General features: G+C 54.8%; 1 protein-coding gene across 6 annotated transcripts in view; it reads right to left on the bottom strand.

Moving 5' to 3' along the window:
* Positions 1-17,890: 17,890 nt before the first annotated feature.
* Positions 17,891-24,967, bottom strand: part of LOC138922942 (ral guanine nucleotide dissociation stimulator-like) — a 38,334-nt gene continuing 31,257 nt past the window's right edge. For 5 of the 6 annotated variants that reach the window (XM_070259401.1, XM_070259400.1, XM_070259403.1 and 2 more), the window contains 12 exons: positions 24,626-24,733; positions 23,771-23,961; positions 23,344-23,624; positions 22,347-22,562; positions 21,898-22,001; positions 21,304-21,373; positions 20,456-20,524; positions 19,938-20,012; positions 19,320-19,352; positions 18,826-18,947; positions 18,529-18,620; positions 17,891-18,194 (listed from right to left, as the gene is read on the bottom strand). In XM_070259401.1, coding sequence (XP_070115502.1) covers positions 18,133-18,194; positions 18,529-18,620; positions 18,826-18,947; positions 19,320-19,352; positions 19,938-20,012; positions 20,456-20,524; positions 21,304-21,373; positions 21,898-22,001; positions 22,347-22,562; positions 23,344-23,624; positions 23,771-23,961; positions 24,626-24,733 — 1,423 coding nt within the window. In that variant the 3' untranslated portion in view covers positions 17,891-18,132. Of the gene's footprint in view, positions 18,195-18,528; positions 18,621-18,825; positions 18,948-19,319; positions 19,353-19,937; positions 20,013-20,455; positions 20,525-21,303; positions 21,374-21,897; positions 22,148-22,346; positions 22,563-23,343; positions 23,625-23,770; positions 23,962-24,625; positions 24,734-24,967 lie in introns of all 6 variants that reach the window. The other variant, XR_011436079.1, reaches the window with a different exon arrangement.

Below are 24,967 nucleotides of genomic sequence, written 5' to 3' on the forward strand. Positions count from 1 at the left end.
TTCTGGCATATCTGACTGGTGGTTCCGGTGTGCCCAGCATGTAGTTCCAGAGTGTCTGTCAAATATTTCAGGCGTATCCGGCAGGTGGTTCTGTCTTGTCTGGCAGGTGGTTCAGTTTTGTCTGGCAGGTGGCTCCGGCATGGCTGGCCAATGGTACTGATGTGTCATTCATGTGGTTCCAGTGAGTCCAGCAGGGGGTTCCTGTGTGTCTGGCATGAGTTGTCAGTATGTCTGTAAGGTGGTTCTGACGTGTCCGGTGGGTGCTTCCGGGGTGTCTGGCAGTTAGTTCCTGCATGTCTGGTGGGTGATTTGGCGTGTCCAGGAGCTGATTCTGTCATGTCTGGTTGGTGGTATCAATGTTTCCGATGGTGATTCTGGCATGTCCGGCAGGTTTTTCTGGCCTGTCTGGAAGATGATTCTGGCGCATTCTAGACTTGATACCAGCATGACCAGCAGGTGATTCACACAAGTCTGGCAGGTTGTTCAGGCTTGTCCAGCAGGTGGTTCTGGTGTTTCCAGCACCTGGGCCTGGCATATCCAACGTGTGGTTCCAACGTGTCCAGTGTTTGCTTCTGGGGTGTCTGGCAGTGGATTCCTACATTTCCAGTGGGTGATTCTGGCATGTCCGGCAAGTGGCTACAGCGTGTCCGAGACCTGATTGCATCGGGATGGGTTGGTAGTTTCGGCATGTCCAGGTGGTGGTTCCAGCATTTCTGGCAGGTATTTCCAGTCTGTCCGGAATTTGGTTATGGCATATCTGGGACCTGGTCCTGGCATATCTGGCCGGTGATTTCAGTGTGTCCAGCAGGCTGCTGCAGCATGTCTGGCAGGTGGTTCTCGCTTTTCTGGCAGGTGGATCTACTGTGTCCGGCACCTGGTTCTGGCATATCCAACAGGTGGTTCCAGAGATTCCGGCAGGTGGATCCAGGGTGTCAGGCAGGTGATTCCGGTGTGTCCAGCTGCTGGTTCAGCCGTGTTTGGTGGATGGATCAGTGCTATCCAGCAGGTGGATCAGTCGTGTCCGGCAGTTGGTTTCTGCATATCCGGGGGTTGTTCCAGCCTGTCAGTCCGTTGGTTCCGGTGTGTCCAGAAGATGGTTCCGTTGTGTCCGGTGGGTGATTTTCCACTTCCTGTATGTAATTCCAGAGTGTCCAGAAGGTGCTTCCGGCCTGTCCAAGACCTGATTCTGGAGTCTCCAATGTCTGGTTCCAGAGTGTCTGGGTGGTGGTTCCGACATGTCTGGCATTTGGTTCTAGCGTGTCAGGCAGATGGTTCACTGCCAGGAGCCATCAGCCTACAAGTTAAGCCTCTGCCTTGTGACACGGTCCAGGAGAGAGATGAGGGGACTCACGGCGACCCTCAAGGGAATCTACCAGGCTGCCCTTGCAAAAAGTCTCCCTGGTACTTTTGACTTTCCTGCTTCTGCTTACTCTGTTCTACACCTGGTGGTGTTTCAGGGGAATTCAGCCTGGCCCTGGGAATGAGAATGATACAATACAATATTCTAGGGAAAGTTCTGGGGAAAAACATCTTCTAGGGAAAGAACATTCTGACCCGTCCTTTGGTCAGGTGAAGCGATGGGAGTGGAGAGGGAACAAAGAAATCTGTGGCCCCCACAGATCTCTCTGGGAGGACGGTGGTTGCCACGGCCCATTGAGTCAGGAGGCCGCTGGGGGTAGCCTCCTTGAAGTACAGAATTACAGAAGCTTGACTCCCCTCGGGCCTGCACACAATCCATTGCTCTTAAGACTATTGTCTACCTTACAATCAATTACTCTTAGGACTATTGTCTACCTTGCAAAAACCCGCTTACATGAGCCAAAGATATGTCCTGGGACTGTTTCATGAAATCATCCTTGCATACCCTGAGCCCTATATAAATCATACATACACAAAATAAAGTTAGGCTTGGACACTAAACTCCTTGTCTCACTGCCTGCTCCCTCGCCGACGCCGTCCATCCCTCAGGAGACCCTGTTCGGCTGGGGCTGGACCCCGGCAGTTCACGTGTTTCTGTTGGATGGTTCCGGTGTGTCCAGTGGGTAGTTCTGGCATGTCTGGCAGGTTGTTCAGGCATGTCTGTCAGCTGGTCCAGGTGCATCAAGCACATGGTCAAGGAATGGCCCTTCTGAGGTCCACATATTTCTGAAACGTGGTTCTTATGTGTCCAAAAGGTGCGTTGGGCATGTCTGGCAGGTGATTCAGGCCTCTCTGGGCAGGGCATTCGGGTGTCAGGCAGGTGGTCCAGGTTGGTCTGGCATGTGGTTCCTGCATGTCTGGCATGTCGTTCCAGTATGTCTGGCCTGTGGTTCCAGTGTGTCCAGCAGGTGGTTCTGGAGTGTCCGGTACCTGGCTCTGGCGTGCTGTGCAGGTGATTCCGGCATGTCCAACTGATGGTTCCAGTGCATGCTGAATTAGATTATGGTACATCAGGCAGTTGGTCCTGTCGTGCCCACCAGGTGGTTCAGGCTGGTCAGGCAGGTGGCTCAGTCGTGCTCAACACCTGGTTCTGGCATGTCTGACAACTGTATTTGGCATATCAGGCAGGTGGTCCCAGCGTGTCTGGCAGGTGGTTCATGCAAGGCTGTCAGGGGGTTCACGCTTTTCCAGCATGTGTTTCAGTAGTGTCCAGCACCTGGTTCTGGCATGCACAACACATGTTTCTGGTGTATAAGGCAGGTGGCTCCATCGTGTCTGGCAGGTCTTCAGTCGTGTCCGGCACCTGGGTTCAGCATGTGCAAAAACTGTTTCAGGCATATCCAGCATGTGGCTCCAGCATGTCCAGCAGGTGGTCACACTAGGATGTGAGGTGGTTCAGGTGTGTCCAGCAGGTGGTAGTTGTGTGTCAGGCATCTGGTTCCAGCATGCCTGGAATGTCGATCTGGAATGTCAGAATCACCACACACACATGCCAGAACCACCCATCACACTTGCCAGAAACAACTGCTGGGCACGCAAGAAGCACCCACTGGAAATGACAGAACCACCTTCCGAACGTACCAGAATCACATGCCAGACACACATTAGCCAACTGCCAGGCACGCCAGAACCACCTGTTGGATAAGCTTGAACCAGGTACCGGATACACTGAAACCACCTGACGAATATGCCAGAACCAGGTGTTGGATACAGTGGAACCTGGTGCCCTAAGGCCAGACCACCTGCTGGACAGGCCGGAACCACCTGCCAGACTTGTGTGAACCACCTGCCGGACACACCAGAATCACCTGCCAGATAGGCTAGAAAATGTGTCTCACATGCAGAAACCAGGTGCTGGACATGAGTGAACCACCTGCCGGACATGCTGGAGCCATCTAACTGATATGCCAGAAACAGTTGTCGCACACACTGGAACCATGTGCTGCACATGACCGAACAAAGTGACAGACAAGCCTGAACCACCTGCTGGACATGACTGAACTACCTACCAGACATGCCAGAACCACCTGCCGGATATGCCAGAAACAGGTGTTGAACATGCCAGAAGCAGGTGCTGGACACGACTGAACCGCCTGCTGAGCAAGACTGAACCAGCTGCTGGACATGATTGAACCACCTGCCGGATATTCCATAACCACCTTCAGGATGCACCAGAAACATCTGGTGAACATGACCCAACCACCTGCTGAACACGCCGGAGCCAGGTGCCACGCACACCCGGACCACCTGCCAGACACCCCAAAGCACCTCCTGGAAACGCCTGAACCACCTGCCTGACATGCTGGGACCAATTGCCGGACACATCAGAACCACCACAAGGACACTCTGGAACCACCCACTGGAGACAGTAGAATAAGGTCCTGGCACGCCGCAAGCACCTGCCAGACATGGTGGAACCAGATGCGGGACCGCCAATATTGGGTTGGTGGTTTCAGCGTGTCCGTCTGGTGGGTCCAGCGTGTCCGGCAGGTTTTTACAGGACCTGCTTCTGGCATATGTGGCAGGTCATTTGGGCACGTCCAGCAGATTGCTCCAGCGTGTCAGGCAGGTGTTTCTGGCTTGTCCGGCAGGTGGTTCTGGCATGTCTGAGAGGTGGTTCTGGCGTGTCCAGCATGTGATTCCAAAGTGTCCGTCAATTGGCTCTGGCATATCCAGCAGGTGATTTTGGCATGTGAGTCAGGTGGTTCTGGCGTGTCCTGCAGGTGCTTCTGGCACTTTCTAGACCTGATTCTCGCATCTGCGTTGGGTGGTCCAGAGTGTCCAGATGATGGTTACAACTTGTCCGCCAGTTGGTTCCAGCGTGTCAGGCAGGTGGGTCACACATGTCCGGCGGCTGGTTCCGGCGTGTGCCACAGACGGTTCCGGCGCATCCGGAAGGTGGTTTCGGCATGTCTGGCAGATGGTTCAGTCTTGTATGGCAGGTGGATCAGTCGTGTGGGGCACCTGGTTCCGGTGTGTGCTGCGCCTGTTTCTGGTGTATCTGCCAGGTGGCTCTGGCGTGTCAGGCATGTGGTTCAGTTATGTCTGGCACCTGGTTCCGGGGTATCATCCAGGTGATTTTGACATTTCCTGTGGGTTGTCCAGGCATGTCAGGCAGGTAGTTTCAGGGAATCAGGCACCTGGTTCTGGCGTATCCATTAGGTGGTCCCGGTATGTCTGGTAGGTGATTCTGGCGTGTGCAGCACATGGTTCTGGCGTATCCAGCAGGGGATTTCAAAGTGTCCAGCAGGTGGTTCCAGTGTGTCCAGCACCTGGTTCTGGCATGTCTTGCAGGTGATTCAGTCGTGTCCGGCACCTGGTTTTGGTGTGTGCAATACTGTTTCTGGTGTATCCATCAGGTGCTTCTCACTAGAATGGCAGGGGGTTCAGGCATGTCCAGCAGTTGGTTCTGGCGTGTCGGGCACATGGTTCCAGTGTGCAGGGCATGTGGTTCCAGATTGTCCATCAAGTGTTTCAAGCTGTTCTAGCAGGTGGTTCAAGTGTGTCCGGCAGGTGTTTCAGGTGTGTCCGGCACCTGGTTCTGGCCTGTGCTGGACCTGTTCCTGGTGTGTCCATCACACGGTTCTGGGGTGTCTGGCACATGGATCTGGCATATTCAGCATGTGGCTTAAGGGTACCGGGCACCTGGTTCTGGTGTTTCTGACAGTTGGTTCCTGTGTGTCTGGCATGTGGTTCCACTATGTCCTGAAGGTGATTCCTGCACGTTCTGAAGGTGGTTCCCGCGTGTCCGGCAGCTGGCTACCGTGTGTCCGGGACCTGATTCCGTCGTGTGCTGTTGGTACTTTCAGAGTGTCCAGGTGTTTGTTCCGGCGTGTCTGGTAGTTGGTTCCCACATATGTCTGGCAGGTTATGCCAGCCTTTTCCGGAAATTGGTTGTGGCATATCCAGGACCTGGTTCTGCTGTATCCGGCAGCTGATTTTGGAGTGTCCGGCAGGTTGTTCTAGTGTGTTAGGCTAGTGGTTCCGGCTTGTGTGGCAGGTGTTTGTGGCTTGTCTGGCACCTGGTTATGGTGTATTCGGCAGATGGTTTCAGGGTATTTGGCACGTGGTTGCGGCATATCCAACAGGTGGTTCCGAAGTGTCTGGCATGTGGTTCTGGTATGTTTGGAAGATGGTTCTGGTGTGTGATTTTGGTGCTTCTGGCATTTCCCGGAGTTGGTTCTGGTGTGTCAGAGTCATGGTTCCAGTGTCTCCAGCTGGTTGTTCCAGGTGATTCTGGCATGTCCAGCGGGTGTTTCCAGTGTGTCTGGCAGGTTGTTCTGGCGTGTCTGTGTGGTGGTTCCAGAGTGTCCAGCAAGTGGTTCTGGTATGTCTGTCACTTTTTTCTGGTGTATAATGGGCCTGGTTCCAGGGTATCTGGCAGGTGATTTTGGTGTGTCTGGCAGGTGGTTCTGGCCAGTCAAGCAGGTGGTTCCAGTATGTTCAGCAGGTGGTTGAGGCGTGTCCAGCAGGTGGTTCATGTCTTTCAGGGAGGTGGTTCCAGCATGTCTGGCGCGTGATGCTGTCATATCTGAGAGGTGGTTCTGTCATTCCCAGCATGTGATTCCGGAGTGTCCGTCAAGTGGTTCTGGCATATCCAGCAGGTGATTTCGGCATGTGAAGCAGGTGGTTCTGGTGTGTCCTGCAGGTGCTTCATGTGAGTTTTGGACCTGATTCTCGCGTCTGAGGTGGGTGGTTCCTGAGTATTCAGATGATGGTTCCAACGTGTCTGACAGTTGGTTCCAGCATCTCAGGTAGGGGGGTTCACACAAGTTCAGCAGGTTGTTCCGGCGTGTGCCACAGGTTCCTGCACACCCAGAAGGTGGTTTCGGAGTGTCTGGCAGATGGTTCAATCTCGTCTGGCAGATGGATCAGTCGTGTGGGGCACCTGGTTCCGGCGTGTGCTGTGCCTGTTTCTGGCATATACGGCAGGTGGTTCCCTTATGTCTGGCACATGGTTACAGGGTATCATGCTGATGACTTACACCGTCCTGTGGTTTTTCCAGGCGTACCGGACACCTGGTTCTGGTATGTCTGGCAGGTACTTTCAGCGAATCAGGCAGCTGGTTCCGGGATAGTAAAAAGGTGATCTCGGCGTGTCTGGTAGGTGATTCCGGCATGTGTAGCACATGGTTCCGGCATATCCGGCAGGTGATTTCGAATTGTCCGGCAGGTGGTTCCAGTGTGTGCGGCAGCTGGTTCTGGCGTGTCTTGCAGGTGGTTCAGTCATGTCCGGCACCTGTTTCTGGTGTATCTGGCAGGTGATTCTCACTAGACAGGCAGGTAGTTCAGGCATGTCCAGCAGGTGGTTCTGGCATGTTGGGCACCTGGTTCTGTTGTTCCTGGCATGTGGTTCTGGATTGTCCGTCAAGTGGTTCAGGCTGGTCTAGCAGGTGGTTCTTGTGTGTCCAGCAGCTGTTTCAGGCATGTCCGGCACCTGGTTCTGACCTGTGCTGGACCTGTTTCTGGTGTATCCATGACATGGTTCCGGCGTGTCCGGCACATGGTTCTGGCATATTTGGCATGTGGCTCTAGGGTACCAGGCGCCTGGTTCTGGCATATCTGACAGTTGGTTCCCTGGTGTCTGGCAGGTGGTTCCTGTGTGTCTGGCATGTGGTTCTGGTAGGTTTGGAAGATGGTTATGGCATGTCTGTTGGGTGCTTCTGGCATGTCCGGGAGCTGGTTCTGGCATGTCAGAGTCATGGTTCCAGTGTGTCTGGTGGGTGGTTCCAGGTGGTTCTGGTGTGTCCGGTGGGTGGTTCCAGCATGTCTCTCAAGCTTTTCCAGCGTCTAAGGGGTCTGGTCCCAGCATATCTGGCAGGTGGTTCAGGCATGTCCAGCAGGTGGTTCAGGTGTGTCTGGGAGGTGGTTTGGTATGTCCAGCACATGGCTCTGGCATATCTGAGAGGTGGTTCAGGCATGCCTGGCATGTGCTTCCAGAGTGTCCGTCAAGTGGTTCTGGCATATCTGGCAGGTGATTTTGGCATATGAGTCAGGAGGTTCTGGCATGTCTTGAAGTTGCTTCTGGCGCATTCTGGACTTGATTCTCATGTCTGTGGTGGGTGGTTCTAGAGTGCCCAGATGATGGTCCTTATGTGTCTGACAGCTGGTTCCAGCTTGTCAGGCAGGTGCATCACACATGTCCGGTGGGTGGTTCCAGCGTGTGCCACAGATGGTTCAGGCACATCCAGAAGGTGGTTTCAGCATGTCCGGCAGATGGTTCAGACTTGTCTGGCAGGTGGATCAGTCATCTGGGGCACCTGGTTCCTGCATGTGCTGTGCCTGTTTCTGGCATATCCGGCAGGTGGCTCTGGTGTGTCCAGCTGGTGGTTCCATTATGTCTGGCACATGGTTCCGGGGTATCATGCAGGTGATTTTAACGTGTCATGTGGGTTGTCCAGGCATGTCTGACACCTGGTTCTGGCATGTCCGGCAGGTAGTTTCAACGAATCAGGCACCTGATTCTGGCATATCTAACAGGTGGTCCTGGCATGTCTGGTAGGTGATTCTGGCGTGTGCGGCACATGGTTTCCCTGTATCTGGCAGGGGATTTTGACGTGTCCTGCTGGTGGTTTCAGCATGTCTGCCATCTGGTTCTCGCATGTCTTTCAGGTGGTTCAGTCATGTCCAGCACCTCGTTTTGGCATGTGCAACACCTGTTTCTGGTGTATCCAGCAGGTGGTTCTCACAAGACAGAGTGGTGGTTCAGGAGTGTCGAGCAGGTGGTTCTGGCATGTTGGACAACTTGTTCTGGTGTGCCCGGCATGTGGTTCTAGATTGTCCATCACGTGGTTCAGGCTGGTCTAGAAGGTGGTTGAGGTGTGTCCGGCACCTGGTTCTGGACTGTGCTGGACCTGTTTCTGGTGTACCCATCACATGGATCCAGCGTGTCCGGCACATGGTTCTGGTGTATTCAGCAGGTGGCTTCAGCGTACCGGGCCCCTGGTTCCAGCATATTTGACAGTTGCTTCCATGGTGTCTGGCAGGTAGTTCCTGTGTGACTCGCATGTGGTTCTGGTACATTCTTAAGGTGGTTCTGGTGTGTCCGGCTGTGCCTGTTTCTGGCATTTCCAGCAGGTGGCTCCACCTGCTAGACATGCCGGAAGCCCCTGCTGCGCTCGTAGGAGCCAGGTACCAGAGACACTGTAACCACCTGCTGGACACGCCAGAAACACAGGCAAGACATAATTGAAGGACATGCCAGACATGCCAAACCACCTCCTGGAAACACCCAGACCACCTGCCGGACACCCCCAAAACATCTCCTGAAGAGGAATGTATCAGATGCCAGACAGGCAAAACCACATTTCGGACACATCAAAACCACGTTTCAGAAATGCCTGGAACATGGGACGGCCATGCCAGGACCAAGTGCCAGATGCAACTGGACCAGCTGACAGACATGCTTGAACAACCTGCCAGACACACCTAAACTACCCGCTGGAAATACTGAAACAATCCACTGGAAAAACCTGAACGACCTGCCTGACATGCTGGAACCAACAGCTGGGCACCTCGGAACCACCACCCAGACAGTCTGGAACCATGCACTGGAGATGCCAGAATCAGGTCCTGGAGATGCTGGAATCACGTGCAGGAACCGGCAGAATCACCCATTGCACACAGTGGACCCACTTTCTGGAAATGCCAGAACCACCTGCTGGACACAACAGAACCACCTTCTTGACATGCTGGAACCACCCCTGGATATGCTGCCACCAACCACCGGACATGACTGATCCACCTGCTGGACAGCACTGATCCACCTGCCAAACATAGCTGAACCACGAGCCGGACACACCAGAACCACCTGCCTGACATCCCAGAAACACCTGCCTGACACACTGGAGCCACCTGTCGGACATGGCAGAACCAGGTGCCGGACACTGTAAAACCACATGCAGGATATGCCAGAAGCAGATGCCAAACACATCACAACCACCTGCCGGGCATGCCAGAACCACCCACCAGACACGCCAGACAACAGGCAGGACAAGCTGAAATCACCTGCTGGATATGCCATAACCAGGTCCTGAATACACCAGAACCAACTTCAATGTCAAAATCAACTGATGGACATGCCAGAACCACCACCTGACTTGACGAAATCAGGTCCCGGACACACCATAGCCACCTGCCAGATACGCTGGAATCACCTGCCAGACACGTGGGAATCAACTGCCAGACACCCCAGACGCACCAGCCAGGCACTTCAGAACCACCACACAGGCACGCCAGAAGCACCAGCCACACACGTCTGAACCAACTGCTGGACACCCTGGAGGCACCCACTGGAAATGCTGGAAACACCTTACCAATGTAACAGAACCACTTGCCAGACACACCGCAAACACCTACCAGACATGCCGGAAACACCTTACCAATGTAACAGAACCACTTGCCAGACACACCGCAAACACCTACCAGACATGCCGGAAACACCTGTTGGATATGCCAGAACCAGTTGCCGGACACAGCGGAATCTGGTGCCCTAAGGCCAGAAAAACCTGCTGGACATGCCCAAAACACTTGCCAGACATGCAAGTACCACCTGCCAGACATGCCAGAATCACCTGCCAGATGTGCTAGAAAAAGGTGTCGCACACACCGAAATGAGGTGCCAGACAAAACTGAACCACCTGCAGGACACCCTGGAGCCACCTACTGGATACACCAGAAAGAGGTGTCGCACATCCTGGAACCAGGTCCTGGACACGACTGAGCCAAGTGATGGACAAGCCTGAATCACCTGATGAACTCGTCGTAACCACCTTTAGGATGAGCTGGAACCATCTGGTGGACATGCTGGAAGCCGAGCACGCTACATCCAGGTGCAAGACACGCTGGAACCACCTGTGGGATATGCCAGAACCCCAGGCTAGACATTCTCAAAGGACACGCCGGCTATGCCGAACCACTTCCTGGATACACCCGGACCACCTGCCAGACAACCCCAAAGCACCTCCCTGAGAGGACTGAATCACATGCAGGACATGCCCAAACATCATTCGGACACGTCAGAACCACATTTCAGAAATGCCTGGGTCAGGGGACAGCCATGCCTGGACCATCTGGCAGAGGCACCTCGACCAGCTGACAGACATGCCTGACCCACCTGCAGTACACGCTGGAACCACCTGCTTGACTCGCCAGAACCACATGCTGGACACGACGGAATGACCTTCTGGACACACTGCAACGACCCCTAGATATGCTGCAACCCACCACCAGACACAACTGATCCACGTGCTGGACAGCACTGATCCACCCGTGAAACACGGCGGAAGCACGAGCCTGACATCCCGGAACCAACTGTCAGACATGCCGGAATCACCTCTCACATATGGCAGAATCAGGTACCGGATACCGTAACCACATTCTGGGCACACCGGAACCAGGTTATGGATTTTCTGTCAAGTGGTTCATGCTGGTCTAGAAGGTGATTCAAGGGTGTCTGGCAGCTGTTTCAGGCGTGTCCGGCACCTGGATCTGGCCTGTGCTGGACCTGTTCCTGGCATATCCATAACATGGTTCCTGCGTGTGTGGCACATGGTTCTGGCGTATTCAGCAGGTGGCTTCAGCGTACCGGGCGCCTGGTTCCGTATCTGACAGTTGGTTCCATGGTGTCTGACAGGTGTTTCCTGTGTCTCTGGCATGTGGTTCCGGTATGTTCTGAAGGTGGTTCCAGCGTGTCTGGCAGGTGGCTACTGTGTGTCCAGGACCTGATTCAGTTGTGTGTGGTTGGTGCGCTCACAGTGTCCAGGTGTTGATTCCGGCATGTCTGGCATTCGGTTCCTGCATGTGCAGTGGGGGATTCCAGTCTGTCTGGTAGGTTGTTCCAGCCTTTTCCAGAAATTGGTTCTGGTGTATCCAGGAGCTTGTTCTGGTGTATCTGGCAGGTGATTTTGTTATGTCTGGCAGGTTTTTCCAGCATGTTAGGATGGTGGTTCTGGCTTGTCTGACAGGTTTTTGTGGCATGTCCGGCACCTGGTTCTGGCGTATTCGCCATTGGTTTCAGTGTATCTGGCACGTGGTCTCAGCATATCCAACAGGTGTTTGCGAAGTGTCTGGCAGGTGGTTCCTGTGTGTCTGGCATGTGGTTCTGGTACGTTTGGAAGATGGTTCTGATGTGTCCGTTAGGTGCTTCTGGCATGTGTGGGAGTTGGTTCTGGTGTGTCAGAGTCATGTTTCCGGTGTGTCCGGCAGGTGTTTCCAGGTGTGTCTGGTGGGTGCTTCTGGTGTGTCTGGCAGGTCGTTCTGGCATGTCTGTGTGGTGGTTAAAGAGTGTGCAGAGGCTGGTTCCAGCATGGCTGTCGGGTTTTTCCAGCGTCTAAGGGGCCTGGTTCTAGTGTATCTGGCAGGTGATTTTGGCATGTCTCGCAGGTGGTTCTGGTGAGTCAAGCAGGTGGTTCTGGTGTGTTCGGCAGGTGGTTCAGGTCTGTCCAGAAAGTGGTTCCATCATGTCTGGCACGTGTTTCTGGCATATCTGAGAGGTGGTTCTGGCAAGCCCTGCATGTGATTCCCAAGTGTCCGTCAAGTGGTTCTGGCATATTCGGCAGGTGATTTCGGCGTGTGATCAGGTGGTTCTGGCCTCTCCTGCAGGTGCTTCCGGCGCGTTCTGGACCTGATTCTCATGACTGTGGTGAGTGGTCACAGAGTGTCCAGATGATGGTTCCAACATGTCCAACAGTTGGTTACAGCATGTCAGGCACATGGGTCACACTTGTGCGGCGGGTGGTTCAGGCTTGCACACAGATTGTTCCAGCACACCCAGAAGGTGGTTTCGGCATGTCCGGCAGATGGTTGAGTCTTGTCCGGGAGGTGAATCAGTCGTGTGGGGTACCTGGTTCCGGCATGTACTGCACCTGTTTCTGGTGTATCTGGCAGGTGGTTCCGTTATGTCTAGCACATGGTTCCAGGGTATCATGCAGGTGATTTTGACGTGTCCTGTGGGTTGTCCAGGCGTGTCTGACACCTGGTTCTGGTGTGTCTGGCAGGTACTTTCAGTGAATCAGGCACCTGGTTCCAGCATATCCAAGAGGTGGTCCTGGCATGTCTGGTAGATGATTCCGACGTTTGTGTCACAAGGTTCTGTCATATCCAGCAGGGGATTTTGAGGTGTCTGGCAGGTGGTTCCAGTGTGTCTGGCACCTGGTTCTGGCATGTCTTGCAGGTGGTCAGTCATGTCCATCACCAGGTTTCGGTGTGTGCGACACCTGTATCTGCTGTATCCGGCAGGTGGTTCTCACAAGACTTGTAGGTGGTTCAGACGTGTCCAGAAGGTGGTTCTGGCGTGTGGGGCACCTGGTTCCGGTGTGCCTGGCATGTGGTTCAGGATTCTCCATCTAGTGGTTCAGGCTGGTCTAACAGCTGGTTCAGGTGTGTCCGGCAGCTGTTTCAGGTGTTTCTGGAACCTGGTTCTGGCCTGTGCTGGACCTGTTTCTGGTGTATCCATCATATGGATCTGGTATGTCCAGCACAGCTTTTGGGCGTGTTCAGCAGGTGGCTTCAGCGTACTGGGTGCCTGGTTCCATCGTATCTGACCATTGGTTCCGTGGTGTCTGGCAGGTAGTTCCTGTGTGTCTGGCATATGGTTCCAGTATGTTCTGAAGGTGGTTCTGGCATGTCCGGCTGGTGGCTACCGTGCGTCCGGACCCTGATTCCTTCGTGTGCGGTTGGTGCGTTCAGTGTGTCCAGGTGTTGGTTCCGGCGTGTTTGACAGTTGGTTCCCGCATGCCTGGCAGGGGATTCCAGGCTGCCTGGCAGGTTGTTCTGGCCTTTTCTGGAAATTAGTTCTGGCATATCCAGGACCTGGTTCCAGTTTATCTGGCAGGTGATTTTGGCATGTCCTGCAGGTTGTGCTGGCGTGTTAGGCTGGTGGTTCTGGCTTGTCTGGCAGGTGTTTGTGGCATGGCCAGCACCTGGTTCTGGTGTATTCGGGAGGTGGTTTCAGTGTATCTGGCACGTGGTCTCGGCATATCCAACAGGTGGTTGCAAAGTGTCTGGCAGGTGGTTCCTGTGTGTCTGGCATGTGGTTCTGGTATGTTCGGAAGATGGTTCCAGCATGTCCTTTGGGTGCTTCTGGCATGTCTGCGAGGTTGTTCTGGCGTGTCAGTGTCATGGTTCCAGTGTGTCCGGTGGGTGGTTCCAGGTGGTTCTGGCGTGTCTGGTGGGTGCTTCTGGTGTGTATGGTGGGTCATTCAGGCATGTCTGTATCGTGGTTTCAGAGTGTGCGGCAGGTGCTTCTGGCATGTCTGTTGGCTTTTTCTGGCTTCTAAGGGGCCTGGTTCCAGTGTATCCAGCAGGTGATTTTGGCTTGTCCAGAAGGTGGTTCTGGTGAGTGAAGCAGATGGTTCAGGCGTGTCCAGCAGGTGGTTCATGTCTGTCAGTGATGTGGTTCCGGCGTTTCCAGCACATGGTTCTGGCACTCTGAGAGATGGTTCTTTCATGCCCGTCATGTGATTCTGGAGTGTCCATCAAGTGGTTCTTTTGTATCTGGCAGGTGATTTTGGCGTTTGAGTCAGGTGGTTCTGGTGTGTCCTGCAGGTGCTCTGGCACATTTTGGACCTGATTCTCACATCTGCAGTGGGTGGTTCCACTGTTTCCAGATGATGCTTCTGAAGTGTCCAGCAGTTGGTTCCAGCATTTAAGGCAGGTGGGTCACACGAGACCTGCCCAAATCATTCGGCTGAGGCATGAATGATTGTCCTTCCACATGCTTAGGAGGAGAGAGACAATAGGATTTTAACCAACCACTCTTTGGAAGTTAAGAAAAAACTCGCTTTCCACAGTGCTCTTACAGCATACCGGCAACATCTCATGCCACCCTTGTGCATGGGTGGAGAGAGTGTTCAGAAATCAGCTATGGAAGAAAGGCCAAGTTTGCTCAGCAGAGTCCTACATTGCCCTAAAACTGCAAGGCACAAAACACTGCCTCCAACCCTCAAGGGGAGATGAGCAATAATCCATCTTGCTTCCAGCTCTTTAGGAAGCTGAGAAAGAACTCACTTTCCACACTGTTCTTATAGTGTACCTTGAACATCTCATACAAAGGCACCTGAAATGCTGTTTATTTGGAGCCCTTAACTCATTGCTTTAGAACTTCTGCTTTTGGGGCATTTCCATCTTGCCAACCCGGCTCAGACAAAATGCCTACATCTTCTCCTTAAGCAAAGAGGCTGAGTCCCGAATGATTGTGCTTCCACATGCTTAGGAGGAGAGAGACAATAGGCTTTTAACCAACCGCCCTTGTGCACTGGAGGAGAGAGTGTCAGAAAGCACCTATGGAAGAAAAACCCCTTTGCTCTCAGCCGTGCCCTACATTGCTCTAGAGGTGGAATGCACAAAGCACTGCCTCCATCCCTCAAGGGGAGACAAGACACGAACCATCTTGCTTCCAGCTCTTTAGGAAGCTGAGAAAGAAGTCGCTTTCCACAGTGCTCTTACAGCATACTGGGAACCTCTCATACACAGGCAGTTGAACGCCATTTCCTCCCAGCCCTTAACTCGCTACTTTAGAACTTCTGCTTCTGCCACATTTCCCTCTTGCCAACCCGGCTCAGAGGTAATGGCTACATCTTCCCCTTAAGCAATGGGGCCAAGGCCCATATGATTGTGATTCCACAAGCTTAGGAGGATAGAGACAAGAGGCTTTTAACCAACCGCCCTTGTGCACTCTTGGAGAGAGTGTCAGAAAGACCCTATGTCAGAAAGGCCCATTTGCTCTCAACCATGCCCTATATTGCTCGAGAGGTGGACGGCACAAAGCACTGCCTCCATCCCTCAAGGGGAGACAAGCCACAAACTGTCTTGCTTCCAGCTCTTTAGGAAGCTGAGAAAGAACTCACCTGCTGGATATGCTCGAACCAGGCACCTTAGATGCTGGAAAAACCCGACAGGCATGCCAAAAGCACCCGCCGAACACTCTGGAACCACCACACAGACATCCCATAATGACCCACCAGACTCACCGTAAGCACCCACCGGACACACTGGAAACATGAGTCTGACACGCCAGAACCAACTTCCAGACATGCTGGAAGCACCTAACGGACAGGCTGGAACCATCTTCCGAACCTACCAGAACCACATGCCAGACACACAGGAACCACCTGCCACACACTTTGGAACCACCTGTTGGATATCCCAGAACCAAGTACCAGATACACTGAAACCACCTCCCAAATATGCCAGAACCAGGTGCTGGACATGCCACAAACACCTGCCACACAAGCTGGAACCACCATCCTAACACGCCAGAACAACCTGCCGGACACACCAAAATCACCTGCCGGATACACCAGAACCAGGTCCTGGATACGCCAGTACCAATTTCTGGAAAAGGCTGGAAAATCTGCCAGACACGCCAGAATCACCCACCGGACATGCGGGAACTAATTGCAAGACATGCCGGAAACAAAGCCAGGACACTCTGAAAGCATCAACCGGACAGGATGGAATCAGGTCCCAGACACACTGTTGCAACCTGCTGGACATGCCAGAACCACCTTTCGAATGTACCAGAACCATATGCCAGACACACAGGAACCACCTGCCAGACACCATGGAACCAACTGTCAGATACACCGGAACCGGGCTCCAGTTTCCTGCATTTATCAGTTCTAATAGGTGTGTAGAAGTATCTCATTAAGGTTTTATATGAAATTCCCGAATGACCTGTGGGGGTGGTCATCTGTCATCAGGCACGTTTGCCATCTGTATGTCTTCTTTGGTGAGGGATATATTCAGGTCTTTTGCCCATTTTTCAATAAGGTTGTTTATTTTTTTGTTATGGTTGACTTTTAAGAATTCTTTACATATATCTTGGACATAGTTTCTTTATCATATATCTGTTTTGCGAATATCGTCTGCCAGTCTGTAATTTGTCTTTTGACTCATCGATTTTGCCTTCCACAAAGCAGGAGTTTTTAATTTAATAAAGTCTAACTTGGGGCCGGCCCACTGGCACAGTGGTGAAGTTCACGCACTCCACTTCGGCAGCCTGGGGTTCACAGGTTCGGATCCTGGGTGTAGACCTACACACAGCTTGTCAAGCCATGCTGTGACAGCATCCCACAGGCCAAATAGAGGAAAATCGGCACAGATGTTAGCTCAGGGTCAACCTTCCTTACCAAAATAATAAATAAAGTCTAACATCAGTTTTTTTTCATAGATTATATTTTCAGTTTGTATCTTAATAACATAATTCCAGATTCGAGTCCACTTAGAGTTTGTTGCATAATCTTTTTAGAAGTTGCATTGTTTTGCATTACATTTAGGTCTCTGTTCCATTTACTAAAAGTTTGTGAAAGTGTAAATTCTATATCTAGGTTCATTTTTGTAAGAGCTTTAATGAGGTGCAATTGATAGAGAAAGAACCTGACATATCTAATATGTACTATCTGATGACTTCCCCCACATACCAACTGACATATGTATAAATTTCTCCTTTAGCCTATGACAGGGTGGATCACATTGATTTAATTTTGGAATGCTGATACAACCTTGCATACCTGAAAAAATTTCCTCTTTGTCCTGGTGTATGATTGTTTTACATTGTTGGCTTCAGTTTTCTAATATTTAGTAGAAAACGGTAACTGCTCATTTCTGAGACTTGTTGTTCTCAAGTTTTCCCTACTTTTAAACTCTAGTTTTGCTTTTAGGGTACTGCTGGCCTCATAAGATGAGTTGGAAAGTGTTGTCTCTGGTGATATTTTCTGGAACAGATTGTTGGGAGCACTAGGTTTCTGGAGGGAGACCTGGCTGAGGCCCTAAAAGCTGCATCCCACAGCTTTCCCCTTGGATAGACAACAAGCAGGAAATGGTATTCGGCGTCAGGGACCAGAAGCCCAGGGGGATCCAGTCTAGGTCAGAGGTGAACAGGGAGCCACTAGTGGGCCCGAGAAGGCAGAGTCCTGCCTGCCCATGGTCCATGTCCACAGGACCTTCCTCTGGCCTCGTCCTCTCTATGTGCACGTTTTGAGCTTTTGACGGTATTTTCCCCACTTAGAGCTGAAGCCATTCTGGAGACTGAATCAGAAAACAAGGTCCTAATCTGTGTGCAAGAGAAACCGGGAAAATGTTCCCTCTTCTGGCAGAGTGTCGAAAGGCAGCCACTGTCCTGGGCAGGAAGTGTGCTAGGGACAGGCACGTGCTAGTTTGACAGACACGCCCAGCTTAGTGCTTGTGGCTCTGGCTGAGAAAATGCCTCCAACCGCTTAGTCCCAAGAGGTCGGAGGGGCCATCTCTGCTCCTGGACAGGGTGAACCACACTGCAATGATCCTGTCCTCGGCGGGAGGGGGACTTGGGCATGTCCTTCAGTAGCCAGGGAGGGGACTGGCACTTCTCCCTTCTCCACATAAACTGAGCTGCTCACTCTGGGAGATTTCTAAATTCGAGGAGGAATGTGAGTTTCTGGATCTGGTTTCCATGAGTGCTGCGAGCGAAAGACTCACACCTCCACTCCCAGGATTAGAAAGAAGCAACAATTTAATATGATACTCAAACGGAGCATTTACCATTGACAACAAAATATGGCCCCGCCAAATAGGGAAATAGGTGCTGGGCAAAAGGGGGGAGGGAGAAGAGGGGTTGGTGCCTTCCCTCGTGGCCAACAGGGGACCCCAAGAAACGGATCACAAAGTTCTCCTCATCAGAATCAGGGGAGGTGGCCCTGTGCACCCTGAGTGTCAATGCTGTGTCCCCGCTGTAGCTCAGCTGGTCTCAGGAGGGTCATCGACCACCACCACTGGGCCCTTGGTTGGGGGTCTGGTGTCTGGAGAAAGAGAGGCATTTCCTGAGTTGCCTGCCCTGGAACCACAGTGCACACCCCATCCCGGCCCCCACTGCGCTCTGTGCTCCAGCCCTGTGCTCAGTGCTCAGTCAGCCAACAGCACCCCATCTGTCCCTGACACAGGGGCTGATATTTAGCGTCACCCATTTCACAGAGGAGGAAACCAATCCCAGGAACGTGAGTGCAACCGCCCAGGACAGGACTGCTCAGCAGTGGAGCTGGAACCCAGGGCCAGCTGTCTGCCTCCCCAGGCCCACACTCAGCCTGAATGTTTCCTGAGCCCGTGGATTCAGCCACTGCCGGTCTAGACACTCACTCTGCCCTGAGCGGTTCTTCTTGTGTTTGAAGAAGAGTCGAATCTTTCTGACCCAGTGGTATCGGGGCTCCAGCTGGCAGGACAGGCTGTAGCTACGGGACAGAGCAGAGCTGGGAGCTCTCAGGAGCCACACATCACATGTGCATCCTGGAGCCTGCCAGCAGCTGGAGTCGAAGGGCCCCAGGGGTCGCCATGCAACCAGATCTGAGGCTGACCATGGAGCCATGGCCATGGGTTCTGGAGCTGGTCAGCAGAGAGAGTCTGCCTTGCCCTCCCCCAACTCCTGACCCGACTCACCTCTCCTCCTTGCTCAGGGGCTCCACGGCCTGGAACCAGGCCCCAAAGTGCTCGTCGGGCTGCACGGTGTACAGATTTGCAGCCTCCTGGAGCAGCTCGATCTCCTCCATCAGTTTGAATTGCTAGGACAGAGCAAGCACAGGATGCCTACAGGGCCTGAGTGGGGGACCCTGCAGGGCTCGTGGAGGTGTGAGGAAGGGGGCAAGGGGCCAGTCTGGGGCCTTTGCCCACTTGGGAACCCTCCCTCCCTGTGATTCCAGTCAGGACTTGCCTGCTCTCACACTTGGCTCAAAATAGCTCCTCCTCCAGGAAGGAGTCTTTGATGCCAGCCCTTCCCCCACCCACCAATGCCATAGGATCCCTAGCTCTGTATATCGAACTGTGCAAATAAATGTTCCACCCTGGGGATTGGGCCAGAGGGGGTCCTGCCCACTGCGGGGGGGTCTCTGATTTCCAACCCCCACCCTCCCCACCGGGAGGCCACAGCCGCTTACTTCATTACATTTCCGACAGTTGAGCACATTGCCCTGGAAAGCAGACAGCCGCAGTCCATCAGAAACAGCCCCCTTGGCCAGCACTAGCCCCCGTCCACACCTCTTGCAATGCTGCACTACTGCCAGTGGGCAGGCCCATCCAGAGCCCAGACTTGGACCTGGGCCAGTCTCTGGGCTCCAGAGCAGGGGGCACAGAGCAACTGAGGCAAGAGACCTTGTAACCCAAACCTCTCTGATGACACGTGGGGAGACTCAGGCCTCAGGCAGGAAGGGACAGCTCAGCCACTGATGTGCTTCCTGACTGGGAGGGGCCCGACTTCTCTTCCCTCACTGGCAGGGCCAGAGGGAGAGGCTGAGTCCAGCTCAGACACCACCTCCTGCGGCCACACAGTCAGGCAGCTCTGAGCCTCAGCAGCCCAGGGAACCTGGACGGTGGCTTATGCAGAGCCTGCATCACCCACTGGGGAGATGGGCCTGACACCCCAACTCCCACATGAGGCTGGAGGCCCTGCTGAGAGGACCTTTGCCAAATGCAGAGAGCTCAGGGCTCAGGACAGGACTCTCTCCTCCCCACCCTCAGGAGCCTGAGCCCCTGGACCCACCTCCGGGCTCACTCACCTCCACATAATCCTCCATCGTACCGTCCAGCAGCTCCAGGGAACGGAAGAACGTCACCAGGGAGGGGACGACACCCTGTGCCGCCATCAGGATGGGCATGGTGATGAGCTCCCGCTCTCAGGTGCCCCCATGAACCTTCCCCTGAAACCCTTCAGCCCAGCCTCCTGCCCACCCCACGCCCCCACACAGAGCAGCCTAGGATCCTCGGGACACCACAACACACACAATTCCCTCCCCCGCTCCCCTCCAGGAACACCAAACTCCATCAGTCAAGTCCCAGGGATGGCTGTTGGCGCCTCCCAGGGGCAGTGGCCCCTGCCCTTCCCCACCCCAAATCTGCCCTGCTGCCAGCCCTTCCAGGCCTCCTCCTGCTCACTGCCACTGCAGGCCCGTCATGCTTGGCAGCCACAGCAGATTCGCCTGAGGAGGAAGGCCCCTCTTCCGAGGGAGGCCTCCAGCTGGGAGGAGGCGCCCCCTCTCCTCTGACTCCTACGCCCCTCCCCCACAGTCACCCTCACCTGCTGCCGCTGCCTCTCCTGGGCTCCCTGGCGGGCCCTCTCTGCAGTCTTTAACACGGAGGTCGCCTCCTGTTGGGGCCAAAGACAGGGTCAGTGTGCCCATACTCCCCTCCACATGTTCCCCCAAGGCCCCTGATCTCAGACCCTGGCCATCGGCTCCAGTCGCCTGCTGCCTCTGCTGCTGCAAACTGCAGGGTGCTCTGATTCTAGACCAGTCCCAGCTCCAGGACTCAGTCCTGTGTGACCTTGGGCCTGCCCAGGCCTCCCTGGCCCTCTTTCCTCAGCTGAAAAGTGTGAGGAGAATGTCACCTGCTTCCAGGAGTCTCCTGAGGACTCAGAGTCATCTGCGTGTCATCACTGCTCTCCCCTCACCTCTCGAGGAGGAGCCGGCACAAATCTCCTCCCGTTCCTGTCCTCCCTTGGATGGTAGCACCCCGCTGGGAGGCCTGCGCCGCTGATCATCTCCCTCCACTTCCCAGAGGAGGAGACGGAGGCCCCCAGAGGGGCAGTGACTGGCTCAAGGACCCACTGGGAGAGGCTGCTCCCCGCGCCAGCTACAGGCCCTGTCCCCGCTACCTTCACCCCACCCCTGGCTCCAAATCCGACCAAGGCCCCGACCTCTGGACTCCAGGGGTGCGTCCAGACCCCAGCTGAACAGACAGGGAGGGGGAGGGCAGGGTGTCTTGGGGGACCTGGCCGAGTGGCCCCGGTCTGCCCCACCCTCACAGGGCTCTCTGACCCCCAGCCTGGGCCGAGCCTTGCCATAGCCTCACCTCCTAGGATCCCCTCAGGATGTTCCCCTCCCCTCTCCTTCTGGCCTCCTTCCAGATCTCCAGCCTCCAGGTTACCTGCACTAGCAGCTCCCTGCTCACGCCTTTCTCTCTCCTGACCCACTTCTTCCAGGTTCGAGAACTCTCCCTGCGGGGTGGGGAAAGAAAGAAAGAAAGAAAGAAAAACTGTGGGATGCTTGAAGGCAAGTCCCATTTGTTTGAGAACCCAGCAGATCCAAACTGCCTGGGGCCTGGATGAGGGATTTCACTGGGGTGCTCTGAGCTCTAAGGTCCCCATGGGACTGTGGAGGGGCCTCTCCTCTTGTCCCTTGGGGCCTCCATTCCCAGATGTCCCAAACAGATCTCCTTGGAACAGTGTTGGTTTCAGCTGCATAGAGGCTTCTGTTGCTGCAAAGGAAACACCTGACAATCTCCACCTGGGCTCAAGCCAGGATCTGGTCTGGAAGGAAATGAATCCCTGGGATGGAACTGCTGGCCTAAGGGCACTGAGAGACTCAGAGACCCAGCACCCAGGTCAGTCCCTGTGCTCGGCGTTCGCTGTCTCCCAGGTGGTCTCAGCTGACTTTGGGGGACATGCCGGCCCAAATCAGGTTGCCTGGGCCACCTCACCCTCATGGTGCTTGGCTGGAGAGCAGACTACCCACTACCCACCTGGAAACTTGTCCCCAGGTGTCTTGGAGACGGGTAATGGCAGGGCTCTGCAGGGCAGAAAGGATTGTGTGGAGGGAACAGAAGTTCCCGAGGCCTCGACACTCCTGGGGAAGCGAAGAGATGGAGCCGTGAGGGGGAGCTGAAGCTCTGCTGCCTCTGGTTTCTGTCCCCTCACGGACTTCTCCTGTCCTGGAGGAGACACATGTCCAGGGAAGCCAGGGAGGGCACACCTGCCACCCGACGAGTAACACTGAAAGGCACAAGGATTTGTAGCTCAGCACAAGGGAGGAAGTGAGCTTGTCCCCACTGGGACCTCAAGTCAAGTTCAACGTGGCCCTGGCATGAGGGTCAAGGGACAGTCCAGGGACTAAGACCCCAGACTTCAATCCTGAGAGCTGAGAAACAAGAGGCAATTCCCATGCATCCAGACAGGGCGTGCCAAGGCTTACCTCAGCCACCCTGATCCACAGCTCAACCACCCTGGCCCTGTCCTGCGCTGTCATGCTCGCATCCCCAAGGCAGGTGACGAGGATGCAATTGGCCACGGTGTTCTCGTGCATCACAGTGTCACGGACGGTGGGTGCCAGGGACTCGCGTTCCCTGTTGTCGCGGTCAGACCAGATGGAGCCGAGGCAGTGGGCGGGCACCAACGTCTTGAACAGCTCCTGCAGAAGATGCGGAGTGTCACCCGGTCCTGCCGCACCCCAGCTCAGCGTCCACAGTCCCCCATAGGCCCAGGCAGGGTGAGATCAGAACTGGAGCTCAGGAAGCAGAGCATGTGGCCTGAGGTTTGTGGGAGTCTCTGGGTTTTGTCTGTGTCCACTGAATGCACCCAGTCCAGGATGACCCCGGACTCAGGACTGTGGGGAAGGGAGGGGACATTTGCTCCCAGCCCTGTCTCACTTCCTCCAAGCTCCAGAAGGCAACCCACACATGCCCACCAGAAGGGCCATCATCCACCCATCTCAGTGCCCCTCGGGTCCCACTCCCCATTCCCATGCACATTCCCCACGAGGCAGGGACAACCCCCAGCTTTGTTTGTCTCCACTGGAGTCAATACACATCACCTTCCTGATAAGTGCTGAGGCTGTCTGGGACACCTGCGCAGATGGGGGATCCCCCCAAGGACCTGGCAGCACTTCAGTGAGTGCCCATCCCCCACCAAAGGGCCAGACTCTGCCCACCTTCCACTCTCTCCCACATCATTCATCGGCACAGCCACCCTATACAGCAGGTGCTGAGTGTCTGTCTCTACTGTCCCCTGTTCACTAGGGGACAGTGAAGGCTTGGGGAGAAAGAAATCTGCCCAGGTCACAGTGTTGATAAGGGAGGGAGCAGGGATTTGGACCCAGATCATCGGAATCCCGAGCAGGGAATGGCAAGTGTGGGGTGGCTCATGGCACCGGGAAGGCAGGGGCCACCTGCCCCGCGAGCTCCTCTGCTCACTGCAGCCATCCTCGTCAGCTGCTCTGCCACCAGCTGGGGAGGGAAGTCCAAGATGTTCGGCTTCTCCTCCCGCAGCTGGTCCTCGGTGGTCACGGCCCAGGGGCAGCTGGGCTCTGGGGATGCCTTTACTGGTGGCCCTTGCTCTGGTCCTGGAGTGGCCGACTCAGGGGCTGCTGGCTCCAGCTCTACCACACGTGGTGAGACTGGAGGTGCAGCTGGCTCCAGCCCGGGGGCTGGCACTGGCTCTGGCTCTGGAGGTGGCAGGAGCTTTGGAGCTGGCTCTGGAGCAGGATAAAGAGAAAGTTTCACGCACACACCTTACAGTTTCTGTGCCTTTCCAAAGATAGAAAGGACTCCACTGCCTCTTAGGGAACGCTAGCCCGTGAACCTCAACACAGACAGTCTTCCCAGACTCCAGTCCCCTCACCTTTCCATTTGGCTTCAATGGCCTTGAGATGCTCCAGGTGGCCTGGCAGAAGGTAGGCATGGCCCTCCACGTGGGAGCCACCAAAGCTGATGTGCAGAGTGGCCAGCTGCAGGGTCCAACAGGGAAACCTCAGGGGCTCCCTGCAATCCTGCCCTTGGCCCAGCCAGGTTCCCAGCAGGAAACAGATAGCACTGCGGGGAGGCAGATGGGCCAGAGAGTCAGTGGCCTGGCCTTTCCTTAAACACCGACCTCCCAAGGCACTCTTGTTAGCATCTGCGCCCCTGTGCCAGACCCTTCCCCTCCAGAGGAGGGGCCCAACCCAGCCCTGAGCCCTGGCTGCCTGACCTGGCTGTGGCAGTCCTGCTCATCCAGCAGGCTGAACACAGAGTCTGTGAGAGTCTCTTGTTCCCACCGACACTCTCCTCCCCAAGGGTCTGGACACAGCCCACTCAAGCCCTCCATGTATGTGGGCCACTGGAATGAAGACTCCAGCAGATTTGGGAGCAGCTTGCTCACACACCTCCTACTATGGACCTGGCGGTGGTGCTTACAAGGTGTGGATGTGGAGAAAGGGAGGCAGGAGGAGCTGGGACTCTGGTGGGAGTGGGTCTCTAGGGGACAACGCAGCCCAGCCTCCCTTCCAATTCTCAAGTGGCCTGGGACCCATGCACAGCTCTCTTTGAGTCCAGTCCTGCTGGAGTGGAAGCCACCAGAACTCAGCCCTCCCATGGGAATCACAAGATGGGTGAGATGCAGGGTTCTCCCAGGCCTGACACGGCCACAGCCTCCATCCTCGCCCCGCAACCTGTTTGCTAGAGACAGGAGGCCCTTCTTCTCAACCCAAAGACCACTCACTTTGGGAGGTGGTCCTGTCCTCCAGCATCCCGCACGCAATGGGCCAAGCTGCCTCCATGTGTCCCAAAGGGGATGAGGACATCGCCCGGGATGGAGGGTAGATGGGACCTGTGAATGATGTCAAGTGTGACTGTCTGACTCTCAGAATAGAGGGGAGGACCAGGGAGGCTGTCTGCTTCATTCACTGAGTGACACTTAGTGTGTCCAGAAGTCCTGCTCAGAGTAGGTCTTTCATAGACATTGTTGAATGACCTCCAACCAGAACCATCCCAGGTGTCTGAGTGGGCCTGTGGCCCCTCTGTGACCCTAGAGATCCCTAAGTGGCTACACCAAGGACAAGCA

Source organism: Equus caballus, unplaced genomic scaffold, assembly GCF_041296265.1.
Source record: "Equus caballus isolate H_3958 breed thoroughbred unplaced genomic scaffold, TB-T2T haplotype1-0000019, whole genome shotgun sequence".
Lineage (NCBI taxonomy): Eukaryota > Metazoa > Chordata > Mammalia > Perissodactyla > Equidae > Equus > Equus caballus.